The 13,753-nt window shown below is 58.3% G+C and overlaps 1 protein-coding gene across 2 annotated transcripts in view; it reads right to left on the bottom strand.

Annotated features, from left to right (window-relative positions):
• Window positions 1-13,753, bottom strand: part of WNT4 (Wnt family member 4) — a 27,207-nt gene that overhangs the window by 12,794 nt on the left and 660 nt on the right. Inside the window, exon 1 of one of the 2 annotated variants that reach the window (XM_007459205.1) lies at window positions 13,556-13,746. The exons of the other annotated variant lie outside the window; for it this stretch is intronic. Coding sequence (XP_007459267.1) covers window positions 13,556-13,632 — 77 coding nt within the window. The 5' untranslated portion in view covers window positions 13,633-13,746. Of the gene's footprint in view, window positions 1-13,555; window positions 13,747-13,753 lie in introns of those variants that run through there. 2 annotated transcript variants of the gene reach the window in all.

Raw genomic sequence — 13,753 nt, 5'->3', positions numbered from 1 at the left:
GGGAAAGACCCTGTGAGGAAGAAACTGGTTTTTCTTTCGAGGGAAGGGTGTGCATTAACAGAACACCTACGAAGTGCCAGGCATGTTTCAGAGCAGTGAGATGACCATCAAGGTCACCCAACTTGTAGGGGCAGACCTGGATTGGAGCCCGGGTCTGGATGACCCTGAGGCTTGTGCTCCAACCACTGCCCCTCAACCTGTCCCCTCACCCCATCCCAGCATCCCTGGCCAGGGCCCAGTGCACATAGTAGGCACACAAGTAGCAGCCTAATGGTGGAAGGAGAGCTGAGTGGTGACTCTGGAAGGCCTCCTCTCCCTCCCCTGCCTCCCTTTCCCCGCTCTTCAGTGGGAGATGCACCTGCCACCTCCAGGGCTGCCTGGAGCTGCCTTCCAGATTCTTGGAGGAGCAGCAGGGTGCACGGAATCACAGCCTTAAGGAATGTTCCCTGACAGGTGGTCTGGTCCAGACTCCTTACTTTACGGGTAAGCTAAGAGAAGGAAAGGGGCCTTCCCACCACCTACCAGCAGGAGACTCAGACCCTGGCTCTACCCTCAGCCTCAGCCCCACAGATCAGGGGCTCTGAACAAAAGCAGAGCAAGTGTCCCACTGCCCCAGGGACCACAGTGAACCAGCCCAGCAGCCCAGGCCTGCTTGATGTGGGGGCAATGGCTCTCTGGGTGGTAGAGGTGAAGATGCCAGTGCATCTTTACCAGGGAAGCTGCACAGGTTTCTTGTCCGAAGCAGGACAAAGGCCACTGCCCTCTGGGACTCAGTTTTTCCACCTGTAATGTGAGGGGGAGACCACCGATTATGGCCAAGTCAGGGAACTGTAGTCAGGCGCTAAAGGGATCCTGTATGTGAAAGATGGTCTTACGTGGGGCCTCAGGCAATGGGGCAGGAACTCGCTCGACATCTGTTTGCTTAGTGAAGGAATGAATAAATGGATGGTACCCAGACAGAAAGCACACAGAAAGCCTAGTAAGATATGGGAGATTTTTAAGACAATGACAATAAGAATAGCTAACTTGTATGGCCCTTAATCAGTAAAGCCTAAGACTTTACTTACGTGATTGCATTTAATCCTCCCAGCAAAAGCCAATGAACCCCCATTTATAGAGGAGGAAACTGAGGCACAGACAAGTTTAGTACTTTGCTTTGTGTGCAAGGTCAGACAGCTAGTAAACGCAGAGCCAGGACTTGAACCTGGTTTTGCCCGACTTCAGAACCTTTGGTAGAGACAATATTCTTTTATGTGGCTCAAGGACTTGAACGTCACCCGTGGGCAGAGGCTGCTGGGAGCTGGGTTCGTTTGACCTAAGGATGCGGGCCAAGGTGCAGTTGGTGGGCCGCCTGAGGGTTGCTGAGCTCTCCACCCCCGGGGGTGTACAGTCAGCAGCTGGATTCTATTTGTCAGGCACGTGGGCTGGACCAGAGTGATGGTTCTCATATCTGGCTGCGCATCGAAACATTTGTGGGGTTTGCCGAAAGTGCAGGTGTCTGGGCCCCACTCCAGGCAGGGCTCGGTGGGCATCTGGGCTTTTCACACGTTCCCAGCAGCAGCTGTGAAGCCAGGCTGGCAATGGCCTGGAGGGCACTTTAGGGGAAGTCTGTGAGTAACCACTGGGGATGTTTCTTTCTAAGTCCCAAGGAATCTGATTCTGGGACCCTCTCTCCTCCTCAAAGCTGCGGGGCCTCTCTGCGTCTGGCTTTCTTGATCTGGCAATCCCACAGGCTGCTGTGAGAAATTAACGTGATTTGACGTGGCTGGTGCATCTGGCTCTCGGCCAGCACATCTTGGGTGCACCGTAGCTGTGCGGATCTCGCCCTTCCCTGGCAGCTCGGGCTGGTGGGAGGTGGGTGGTCTCGGGCTGAGGCAGTCCCACCTCCCCTCACTTTTCCTGAATTCCTTGCCTCCCGGAAGCCTCACAGCCTTCTCTCCCAGGTCCTGCCCAAAGGATGCACAGAGGCTGGTAGTGTCCCGAAGAGGCCTGGGCAGAAGCCTGAGCTTCTCAGAAGGGAGACAAGGGTGGGAAGGTGGCTGGGGGTCTGGGGAGGGTGTATCTGCAAGGGGAGGGGGCTGACGGCTCCTCTGCCCTACCTAGGTGCATCCCCTGCCTCTGCCAGCTACGGAGCTAGTCCCACCTGGCGCTCTTGGCCTGCAGGGGGCACCAAGAGCCTGGCTACTGGCTGTGGGCCAGGTACACGTTTGGGAAGCCACAGGTGAGGGGACTAGCAACTGGGCCTAAAGCTGGATCCTTTCCTGCTCAGATGCCAGGGTTGGTCTCTAGGAGAAGGTGGGGCCCCCTATTCCCTCTGTGACATGGGGGCACAGAGCTGACCTGTCCCCATCTCAGCCTCTGCTCTCTCTGTGTCCTGCCAAGGGGCCAGGTGGGGCTGTGCTGGAGCCCTGGCTTCTGTGTTCAAGGCAGGGGTTCTCTGGGCAGGAGGAACAAGCTGGGGAGGCCTGGCTGAGCCACCAACCCACTGTGGGACCTTGGGCAAGTCCCCGCCCCACTCGGAGCCTGTCTCCTCATGGTACCATAAATGAATGGGTCTGTGTCAGAGTCTGCGGGGACGGGGGGTGGGTTCAAGCCTCAAAGTCCCCCTGGCCCCATGCCAGGCGGAAAGACGGAGCCCCTGCCATTGAAGAGGCGTGAGATGGACCGGAGGGGCCACCCACCCCCGCCTTCCGTAAGCTCAGGACTCAACGAGGGACACGGGCTGAAATAACAGTAATAGGGATTTAGGGGTGAGCTGCTGGCCTCCATGGGTGTGAGTCACTGGGACAGCTTCCAGGAAGAGGCTGAGAACCCTCTTCCACTGAGGAGTGTCCCTGCCCCCAAGGTTGGCACCAATGCCCACCACCCCCAGCCCCTGCCTTCATCTGGCTCCACAGCTGTCCCCTTCCATGCCACAGGAAGCATGGCCCCAACTCACCCTGGTTCTCTCAGATCCCAGGGTCTTGCCTGGGAAGGGCTGGGTATCAGAACTGGAAATGGAACTGGGAATGGAGTGGGGAGAGTTAGGACCCCAGGCATCACACACCCTTGCCCACACTGCTTGCTCGTTCTGGTATCTGGTTAGGGTGCCTGGCCTCATTTTACAGATGAGCAAACTGAGGCCCAGAGAGGTGGAGTGACTCCCCAAAGTCACACAGCTAGTGAGTGGCAAAGCTGGAATGCAAACCCAGCTCAAACTGGGACCTCTCTTTCCCCTGTACCCTGGCTGTGGATCTGCCTTGTTTGACAGCTGCAGGGGGCTAACACCACGCTCGGTGTCACGTCCAGTCTGTGGCCCCCTGATGCCTAGCACAGGGTGTGGCACCTAGAAGGTGCTCAATACATGCTTGCAGCATAAATGGATGACTCTGTCCTGACTAGGTCCCCTCTGCTCCCCTCCTGGCAGAGTGCTCAGGGTTGGGGGCGGGGCGGTGAGGGGAGAGAGTGGAGGCTCTGTGGCTTTTTGGTCTGCTGAGGACTTGGAGACCCTTAGGGGCAAGGCCCAGCTGGTTCCAGGGGCCTCAGGAATCCCCTCTCTGCACCCTCAGGTGGCTCAACCTTTCCTCCAGAGACACGCATGCCACTTACTGACCTGGAGCCGGGCCGGCTCAAATGTCAACTGCACAAGCCATTCCTGGAGGAGACCAAGAGCCTGGGAGTGTGCGGCCGGGGGCGCTGACTGCGTTGGGCTGGGCCGGCCTGTGGAGGGCCTCGGCCATCCCAATCATTCTGGTCGCATCGCCCCAATTTAGGCTTCTTCCTGCCACTGCTGAGCACAGACTTAGCCATTTGCTACCCGCTGCCCCGGCCACGCAGGACTCCAGCCACAGCCGTGCCATCGATCAGGTTACCCGCCCCGCAACCCCGGGCCGCCTGGCAGCTCGTGCCCGTCTTCTCCAGCGGGGGCTCCGGTCCTTCAGGCTCCTCCCAGGAGGCCCTCCCCACGCCTGGCCCGTGCCTGCAGCCTGCGAGGCTGGAGGGCCCTGGCCCTGCCAGGGAGATCAGATCCTCTCGGCCACCTGCTGTTTTCATTAGAAACTAAAATTAGCTGGGCTTGTCCCAAGCTTTTCCAGGTTTGCTTTGCTTTTTAAAAAAAATATACAAATTCCTAGAGGAAAATCCGCACCTCTTCGCGACTCCTGCCCAGCTCTCGCTCTGCGCGTCAAGAGGACAGGGACGGGAAATAGCTGGAGCGTTTGGGAGGCCAAGCAGATCAGCGTCGTGGGTCCTGGCCCCATGGTCTCCAGGTGGGGGCTGGGACGCCAGCCCAGGCCTCTCTACCCCCTCCCTCTGGCTTCCCCACCCGGCCGGGCCACATTTAGAGCCTCCTCAGGAGCGGTCGTGCCTGCCGGCGACACCAGAGAGGAAGGAGGCCAAGCGGCAGGAGGAGGAGCCGGAAGGAAATGAGCCCCTGATGAGCCGAGAGCCGCCTGGGGAGGCGTGGCCTGGGGAGGCGTGGACGGTGAGGGCAAGAGCGACCCAGACCCACCCGGGACCGTGTGCTCCCGGCAGGTGGGGAGCACCTCGTTCCCCAGGAGCCTTCCACACCCCCAGTTGTCCTCAGACCTTTGAGGGTTTCTGTACCCGTGGTCTTAGTCTCCTGCTGTCCTCCTCCCTACAGTGTCCCGGTCCCGGAGCCTCTTATCCCTTCGCGTGGCAGGCAGCGTGGTGCACTGTGCAGGAGAGATGGACCGTCTGGGTCAGCGTCCCATCTCTGTGTTACTGAGGCAAGAGAGGGCACATCTTTGAGCCTCAGTGTCTTCACCTCTAGAATGGGGAGAAGAATAGTTCTGATCTCAGGAGGCTTAAGTGAATTAAATAGTCACATAGTAGGCACTCTTCCCCTGTTGGCAACAGTATTACGTAATCATCATTAAGATGTTTATCATCACTGTCATCATCATCATCATCACTGCCCTCTCAAAGCCTCGTCATAGTCCATTGGGCTGGACCCTCTTCTGGACCCCAGACAGTTCTGCTCATTTGTCTTTGGCCTGGTTCCATCAGCTCTCTTCCACCTGGGTTCCCAGCCTGTTTTTCAGCTGAGCACTCTGGAGGGCAGGGCACACGCCCATGGGGCACAGTGGGTCATTTCAGCCTCGATCCCAACTGTCGATTTTCTTTTCTTTTTTTTTTTTTGGCCACGCAGCATTCGGGATCCTAGTTCCCTGACCAGGGATCAAACCCGTGACCCCTGCAGTGGGAGTGAGGACTCTTAACCACTGGACCACCAGGGAAGTCCCCGCAACTGTAGATTCTTGATAGTCCCCGGACAGAGTATGCAGAGTTAGAGAACGTGTTTCCAGCAATTCTGGCCCATCAGATGGATCCTCCAAGGACTGGGAGTATGAGGGATGGGATGGGAGGAGATGGTCCTGTTAGGAGATTAGGAGCTGGGGGCACTGGGGTGAGGAGGGCAGGGACAGTGGGGATCTAGGACTAGCTCAGGTGTGCCCAGGGGACTTGGAAACCGTTCATGGGACTAGATGACTAGAAGAAAGGGACCTCATGTCCCTTGTCACTTGTGCTCTTCAAACAACAGCCACATGCTTTACTATAGCCTTATATGGATATATATCCATATATCCATGCAGGGTTGTCCAGGTGGGTATCAATCCCTCCATTTTTTTAAAAAAAAATTATTTATTTTACTTATTTATTTTTGGCTGTGTTGGGTCTTCGTTGCTGTGCACAGGCCTTCTCTAGTTGTGGTGAGCAGGGGCCACTCTTTGTTGTGGTACACGGTCTTCTCACTGCAGTGGCTTCTCTTGTTGTGGAGCACGAGCTCCAGGCATGCGGACTTCAGTAGTTGTGGCTCACGGGCTCTAGAGCACAGGCTCAGTAGTTGTGGCACACGGGCTTAGTTGCTCCGCGGCAGGTGGGATCTTCCCAGACCAGGGCTCAAACCTGTGTCCCCTGCATTGGCAGGCGGATTCTTAACCACTGCGCCACCAAGGAAGCCCCATCCCCTCCATTTTACAGATGAGGAAACTGGGGTTCAGAGAGCCATGTGTTCAAGACCGTGTCAGTGGTGGTCAGGATTTGAAAACAGGTCATACTGGCTCCTAAGCCTGGGCTGGCTGATCAGGCTCTAGAGATGGCCCAGGGCATGGAGGGCATGACAGTTTGGCATCAGTGGACAATAATTTGAGGAGGGTGGTCTTCTTCGATTGATGAGTCTTTCTAGAGCCCCATGTCTCTTCTGAACTATGGTGAAGGCATCTTTCAGGGCTGCTTTCAGGAGTGAGGGGTGCTGGGGAGGGCAATGTCTCAGGGGTTATGTGGCTGCCTGGACAGCATCTGGGCCGGTGGTCTTTGCAGCTACTCAGGCCATGGAAGGAGTTGCTGTCACTGGCCTGAACCCCCTGGAGGGGCAGCCAGCGAGGAGGGGCTGGCCTCGGAGACATTCCCAGTGGTGGTGGGGTGGCGGGTGCTGCATCCACACCACCGTCTTCCAGGTGTAGCATAATTCTAGAGTTCTCAATGCCCAGGTCACGTTGTTTTTGTCCCCAGTGCATTTCCCCAGCTGGGGGGAAATGACAGCCTCCTCTGGAGCCCAAGGCCCCACTCCTGTACCTTAGGGTGCTAATTCCCCCTCTACCTGTCTCCTGGGATCCCTAGCTCCCTTTACTCCCCATCCACAGAAGCCTCAGCACCCGTATTTTCCGTCTCTTGACATCCCAGCTCCCATTATTTTCAGCTTCCTGTATGTCTTTCCTGTCCCCCACCTTTTATTTGGGAGCCCCCCCCATTTCCCATCTCACAGTATTTGTTCCCAGGGGTGCTGGTGGCTGACTCAGGGCCAGGTAGTAGCCACTCAGACCTGAACTTGGATGGTTCCAGAGCTGTGCCAGAGGTGAGAATTTTTCTTCTCTCTCTGGGGCAGGTGTGCTTGTGGGGTGAGTGGGTGTCGAATGTAAGGCACTCCCTCACCTTGCCTTGCCCCCCTAATTTACCAGCAGAGAGCTTCTCCCTTGCAAAGACCCATCCAACCCTCGTCCCCAGGGTGCCTTTCTTGCCCTTGGAGCCATCGAACCATTGAACTGTCCTCCCTAGCTCAGCTGAGGGAGCCCTGGGGATGAGGACCACAGAGGGATGGGGAAGCTGCATGAGCTGCCCAGGGCCGGCGCTGGCTTCCTGGAGTGAGGCTCATGCTCTGGTGGCTTCAGGTTTCTAGCGAGTTCCTTGGCCTTGGTGCACCCCTTCTAACGGCCCAGTCCTGGGAGAGCCTGTGGCTGAGCCTGCACGCCCACCCCAACAGGGCAGATGGGAAAACCTTGGTTCCTCCCTTGTTGCTCATCACCTCCAGCAGAGATGACTGGCTAGGTGTATGGGCTGCAGCTCTGCTTTCACCTGCTGCAGGGAAAGTTCTGGGAAGACAGTCAGGAGACCTGGGGTAGAGTTCCAGCTCTACCACTCATATGCTCTGTGACCCCAAGTGCCTAGCACAGTGCCTGACGGAGCGTAGGTCTGGACAAGTAAGTGCTTGACATGACTGAATAGGGCTTACCGGGCACTCACTGTCTGGCTTGGAGGCTCTGTGTCCCGGGAGGGGGCTAAGCTGATCACTTCTGAGAACCCCTCTGACTCTGATGGCTGTGATTCCGCCCTCTATGCCTGGGGCGCCAGGACAGCTGGGCATCACTGACTCAAGAGGAATACCCTGCTGTCTCCAGTCCTCGGCAAAGAGTTCCCGGGGCCCAACCCTGCGATGATATGACTTGTGTGTGAACAGAGTGAGAAACAGGGTCTGAAAGCACCCTCCAGGGTCACAGCAGGGAAGAGGCCCCTCTAGTTTCATCAGCAATTTCATGCTGCTTCCAATGGGCCACTCCAAAGTTCCCCCATGAACTGCGAGCTGTCAGGGGGTTCCTTCCCTCCCGGGACACATCCCTCCCTCCTTCCACCCTCCCTGCCCAGCCTCTCTTCTCAGACCAGGTCCCCTCTGCTGCGGGGGTTCTGACTTGGCCAGGGAACTTTTAAAACAGAGTTTGGTTTCAAGTTTGCCAGGAGCAAGGGGGAGGTGGGGGGGGGGGGGGGTCACGGCAGGGAGCGTGCCTTCTCCCGGGTTTGGCCGAATCACAGAAGATGCAGTTCAGGACTCAGAGATAAAACCTGGCAACTCCTGTAGAAATCTGGACAGCAACCATGGGGTCGCAGCTTTGCTTCCCAGCTGAGTTTGCCGAGCAGCTCTTGTAGGCTCATTTGGAGCGGGGGGGTGACTGGGGTGGGGGCAGCTGTGATGCACCCCCCACCCCCATCAGCGGCTCCCTGGCCAACTCCGTGCCCAGTTGGCTGAGGCCAAGCCCTTCTTCCCAGAGGGAGGAACAAGAGGAGGAGCCATGGTACAATTGCTCAGCTTTCCAAATGCACCCACAGGGCCTGAGTTGGGCGAGTTTCAACAGGTTTGGGGAGCACTGTCTTGTCAGATGCTGAGTTGCTCAATTGCTAATCCAGGGTTGAGGGAAGAAAGTCAAGCCACAGCAGACAGCTGGGTCGTGACTGCTGCCTGAGCAAACCCCTCGGGCAGAGCCTGGTCCTGGGGCCCTGGGAGGAGGGTGAGGGGAGCGAGCGCTTAGCCTGGCTCTGAGCGGGTGGCCTGGCCGGGAGCTGCGGGCCAGGGCAGCGCATCTGCCGGGTGACAGCCACACGTCCTGACACCCACTTTGGCACATCTTAGCATCACCTGAGGCTCAAGGCAGTAGAGCAGAGCCTCCCTCCCCCTCGAGGTCTTTGAAAGTGGGGCACGATGTGACAGCAACTTACAACCCTCTGGAGCGAACAGGCCTGTCCTTTGTTTGTTTATCAAATGTTGACTGAGCCCCTACTACATGCCAGACATATGCCAGGCACTGAGGCTGCTGAGCAGTGTTGATGCCACAGCCTCGGCCTCCAGAGGTTTCTAACCTTGTAGAAGGAGCCACATTATTAGACCATAGTTACATACAATATGAGACAGTTCTATAGGCAGGGGATAAAAACCATGAGATCTGGACGTGTGAGAGCCAGTCAAGTTCAAGTGCTGCTTCTGACGTGCAGAATGTCCTTGGGGAAGTCACTGCACCTCTGGGCCTCTGAAGTGGGGCTGAAGACAATACAGACTCCCTCCTCTGAAGGAGGAGGGGGAGAGGTTATGTGGTTCTCATAGGGAAAGGGCTGTGAAAATGCTTTGTCAGCCACTAATTCTCAACCAGGGGTGATTTCGTCCTCCAGGGGACATTTGGCAATGTCTGGGGACATTTTTGGTGGTCACCTAGTTGGGCGGGTGCTACTGGTGTCTAGCGGGTAGAGAGGCCAGGGATGCTGCTAAACATCCTACAGTGCACAGGACAGGCCTCAAATATCAATGGTGGATTTGAGAAATCCTGGTGTAGACTGTAAAGAGCTGTGGGTGTGTAATGATTATGATTCAATGCCCAGAGCCATGGGAGGTGATCCAAGGGGGTGGGTGTTTGCTATTTAGAAGGGAGCGAGGGATCCTTTATAGCTGGAGACTAGGCTGACACTTCTTGGGGAAGACAGACCACACCTTTACCTGTGGGGCTGGCACTGCACATCTTGGCTGGCTCTGCCCACACCTGGTCCAGCAAGTTGCACCCAGAGTGCCAGGCCTCACTCTGCTCACGGGCAGGGCAGTTACACACCTCTGCTGCGTGAGCAGGCACGTGGGAGCTTGGCCCGGAGACAGAGGTGCACACCTGCGGGGAGTCAGATCCAGTGCGCAGGGAGATGCCTCCCCCAGAGGCATCGAAGGGCACTCCCAGCAGCAACTCCTCTGGCTGGCAGGATTTGCCCGGGAGCCCGGCTGGTCTCCCTGGCTCGGTGAGGCTCTTGCAGGGGCCCTGGCTGAAGAGCAGGGAGGCAGCAGCCTAGGATCCTCCCTGTGTGACCTGTGTAAGATCACAGGGTCTGGACAACACAGTTTTGGGTAGATGGCGCTTGGGGGCAGCGGCCTGAAGGCCCGTTCCCTCCATCATCTCTGTAACCAGGGGCACAGCTCCCCCAGTTCAGTGACAGCTGCCCTCCACATCCTGCAGCAGCCATGGCTGCAGTTTCTATCGCTGTGCCTGGCACTGTTCTCAGCATGCCACATGCACCGGGTCTCTCTGGACTCATCACCCCCAAGCATGGGTACCATTTTACAGATGAGGAACCCGAGGCTCAGAGAGGTTGAGTAACATGTCCAAGGTCACTACTCTTGTCAGTGGCAGACCTGGGATGGAACTGCATACAATCTGTCCTAGCCACTCTGCTGGACTACCTTTGAGTGTAGCACAGGCCCCCTGCCCTCGCCTACTGGGCCTCCGCTGGGGCCCCAGCATAGCGCATCACTGCCTTTCTTCAGGAAACCCACAATGATGAAACTTTAGTTTATCTATTCTCTAACTCTTCCAGTTCTTCCATCTGGGGTTCAGAACAATCTGCTGAGGATTGTGGCCCAGAGGGGAAAAGAGGCCCATCCAAGGCCGCCCAGCACTGGGGACCAAGCTGGGACTGGAACCCTGGTCTCCCGACTTCCAGCATAGCCCCAGTGCCGGGGGGAACATTCAGACATTTATGAGCCCAGGTCTGTGGCAGAGTCCGGGCCTTCCACCGATGGACTGTTTTTATCCCTCCATCCCTCCCTCGGTGGGAGCTGCCACAAGCTGTCAACTCACTCCTGGTGCCAGACACAAGTCTAATCAACAGCTTCCAGCTTCTCTGGGCTTGCCCAGGCCTCAGGCTGCACAGCCCTCCCATCTCCAAGCTCCATCCTGCCCAACAGCTGCAAGCAGCGGGACACCTGGCCTCCCCTCCAGGCCACCCGCCCTTCGGAGACAACAGATAGCACTGGCTCTTGCAACCGGCCAGCCAGCCAACCCTGGACGGAAGCCTGACTCCAGGTATTGCAAGGGGAGTGGACACCCAGGCCTTGCCCCTCTGAGAGCGCTGCCAGCCACCCTCTTGGGGCCAGACCTCCAGCGTGGCTCACACTTGAAAAGACACAGTGCCAGCTACCATGCCTGGATGGACATCTGCCCGCCAGAAGCTTTTCCTTCTAGAGGTAGCTTTGGGTCAGATGCCTCTGTCATTTACTAGCTAGGTGACTTGGGGCAATTACCTCTGTGATCCCCAATTTTCTCATATGTAAAATGGGATTCAGATGTTGTCAGGATTTAGCTAGTACAGGGGGAGCTACTATAGTCATTATTGTCATGATTCTACAACCTCCAGGCCAAGTCCCCTCCATGACTGCTCCAGCTCACACTCAACTCTTTCCTCTGACAGCAACAGCATGTTCATGGTCTCATCCATTCGTGATCTGCTTTTATCTTTTCTTCCTCTTGGAGACCAGGCTGTGACATCTATTGCCCCCAGAGCTGGACCAGTCCCTGGCCTGGGGATGGACCCTCTCTTGGAATGTGCCCAGAGATCTCTTCTCCATCATAGCCTCTCTGGTTTGGCAGCGTCCTGGGAAGCCCCTTGTTCTTCCTGCCTTGGGCTGAGCAGAGAGACCCTTGGCTCGAAGCCCAGGGTGGAGCAGGAGTGAGCTGGGTCATCCGGAGACCTGCTTCGTGGCAACCTGAACCATCACGGCTGCAGAGAACAGGTTTGCCAACCTCTTTTCTCTCGAGAAGGCTGCCCCTCCTCACCCCACCCCCCCACGGCGCAGCACAAGAACTGAGCTGTTGGAATTCCCCATGGTTTGTGTGACCCAAAGCTGGGGCTGCCTCCCTGGCTGGGATTTCGGGCTGGGATGTGGCTGAGGGTGGGTGGTGACACCACCTGGGCCACACTGGCTCAACCTTGGGGCCGCTTCAGGGAAGGGCGTGTGTCACTGGCTGGGAGTCAGAGCACCTGGGTTCAGTTCTCAGCTCTGAGTTTGAGCAAGTAGCTTCCCCTACTGGGGCCTCAGTTTCCTCATCTGTAAAATGAGCCAAAACGCTAGATGCTCTTGAAGGACTTTGCACTGTGGATGTCGCCCTCTTTCCCGACGGCCCGGGTCAGACCCTTGAACTGCCGCTTCCTCCTCTGCCTTTGAGCAGCCTTCAGCCCTGGGCTGGTCACACCCAGTTTTTGCTCACGCTCGCTTTGGAGACCCCGGCTCTGAACCCATGCTTTCCAGAGTCAGCTCCAGGAACCCCAGACTTCCCCAAGTCCAAATCAGCTCCCCTCCTCGGCTCTGCGACCCAGGCCCCTCTCAGGGGGATGGCCTACTGGGGGTAGTGGGAGGGAGGTGGTGGTGCCCTGGTTTCTGTACACTTTGCCACTGCCCCTGAAGTGTTAATCGAATTCAGTCTCCAAGAAAAACAAAAGCTCCGCAGCCACTTCAGCTTGCCTTGGAGTCGCTCACTCTTGCTCTCAGAACAGCTGGGAGAATTCCACATCACCTCCGTCCCCCAAGCCCTGGGTGGCTCTGACCCCAACGAACACACTCCTTCCAGCCTGCGGGGCCCTGGAGGCTGCAATGACCTCATAGCAACAGCCATTGGACACTCGGGGCAATTTCATGGGAGATATTTGTTCTTTGGTCTTGATGCAGAGAGAATTTTTTTTCCTCTCCTGCTGTCTCCATGGCAACCCCAGCTACACTGTTGGCGATCCCCCTTCCCACCTCATGCTTTTCAGATCAATATTGGAGCTTGGCTCCCCACTGGCTGCCCACAGCCAATGGGGGCAGAGCTCTGGGCAGAAGGAATTGGGACCAGGGTTAAGCCTGGGACTGGGGGAATGGTCACTGAGGGAGATGAAGAAGGGGTCCAGGGTCCTCCTGCTTCCCTGTTCACCCATTCATAGAAGCTCATCCTTTAGAATCCCCCCACCCCCCGAGCCAATCTTCCCAGGGAGTCCCCTGAGCCAGGCCCAGTCAAGGAGAAACAGACAGGTCAGCGGTCACTACCCCTCCCTCATTAGGTGAGACTGAGGGAGGTGGAGGGCTGCTGTGCTCTTTAAGGTCTGGACGGAGTTTCTTGCTGCCCCAGGGAGAACCAAGGCCGTCCAGCGTCGGCTGCGGTCTCTCGGATGCCGGGCGTCCCGTCCCTTCCCTCCTTCTCTCCCGGCTCCCGCCCCCCAAGCAGAAACAGGTCTCTGCACGCCTCCAGCCCAGCCCGCAGCGCCGCGCGGGGCAGGTCGGCGCGGGGAACTAGCCCCTGTACTTCTGGGGATTAACCTGTTATTAGGAGCCAGGGTTCTTCCCCGTAATGGGCTTCCTCGGCGACCTGTCAGCCCAGCCCGTTCTGCGCCCCGCGCCCGGCACCCCACGCCGGCCGCGGTCTCGCTCTCGCACCCCTTGCGCTCTCGGGCTCCCGAGGCCGCCTAGGGGTGCGGAAGCCGCCGCCACCCTTGCAGCCTCTGGGCTGGGACGCGAGCAGAGGGGTGTCCGGAGGGAGGCCCGGGCGGTGTCGGCGGCAGTGCAGAGGGCGAACGAGCCTCGCGTCCCGCGGCCGAGACACCTGCCGGGCGCCCCCGCGCCCGCTGCCCCGCGCTGCCTGGCACCGACCGCTGCCCCTGGGGCCTGCGCCGCCCCGCCCCGCCCGGCCCCCGCCCGGCCCAGCCGGGTCCCGGCCCGACTTACAGCCAGTTGCTCGCGGCGGCCGAGAAGACGGCGAAGACCAGGAGGCGCAGCGAACGCAGGCACGAGCGGGGACTCATGGTGCCGCCGCGGGCGCCCGGCCCCGGGCAGCGGCTGCGGCCGCTGGGGGCCTCCCGTCGGGGCGGCAGGTGGGCGCCCCGCGGGCGGGCTGGGGCGCGGCGCCGGGCGCGGGCCGGGGCG

This window comes from Lipotes vexillifer, unplaced genomic scaffold, assembly GCF_000442215.2.
Source record: "Lipotes vexillifer unplaced genomic scaffold, Lipotes_vexillifer_v1.1 scaffold496, whole genome shotgun sequence".
Lineage (NCBI taxonomy): Eukaryota > Metazoa > Chordata > Mammalia > Artiodactyla > Lipotidae > Lipotes > Lipotes vexillifer.
Note: the sequence above shows the minus strand (reverse complement) of the source record. Positions and strands in the feature narration are given on the sequence as shown.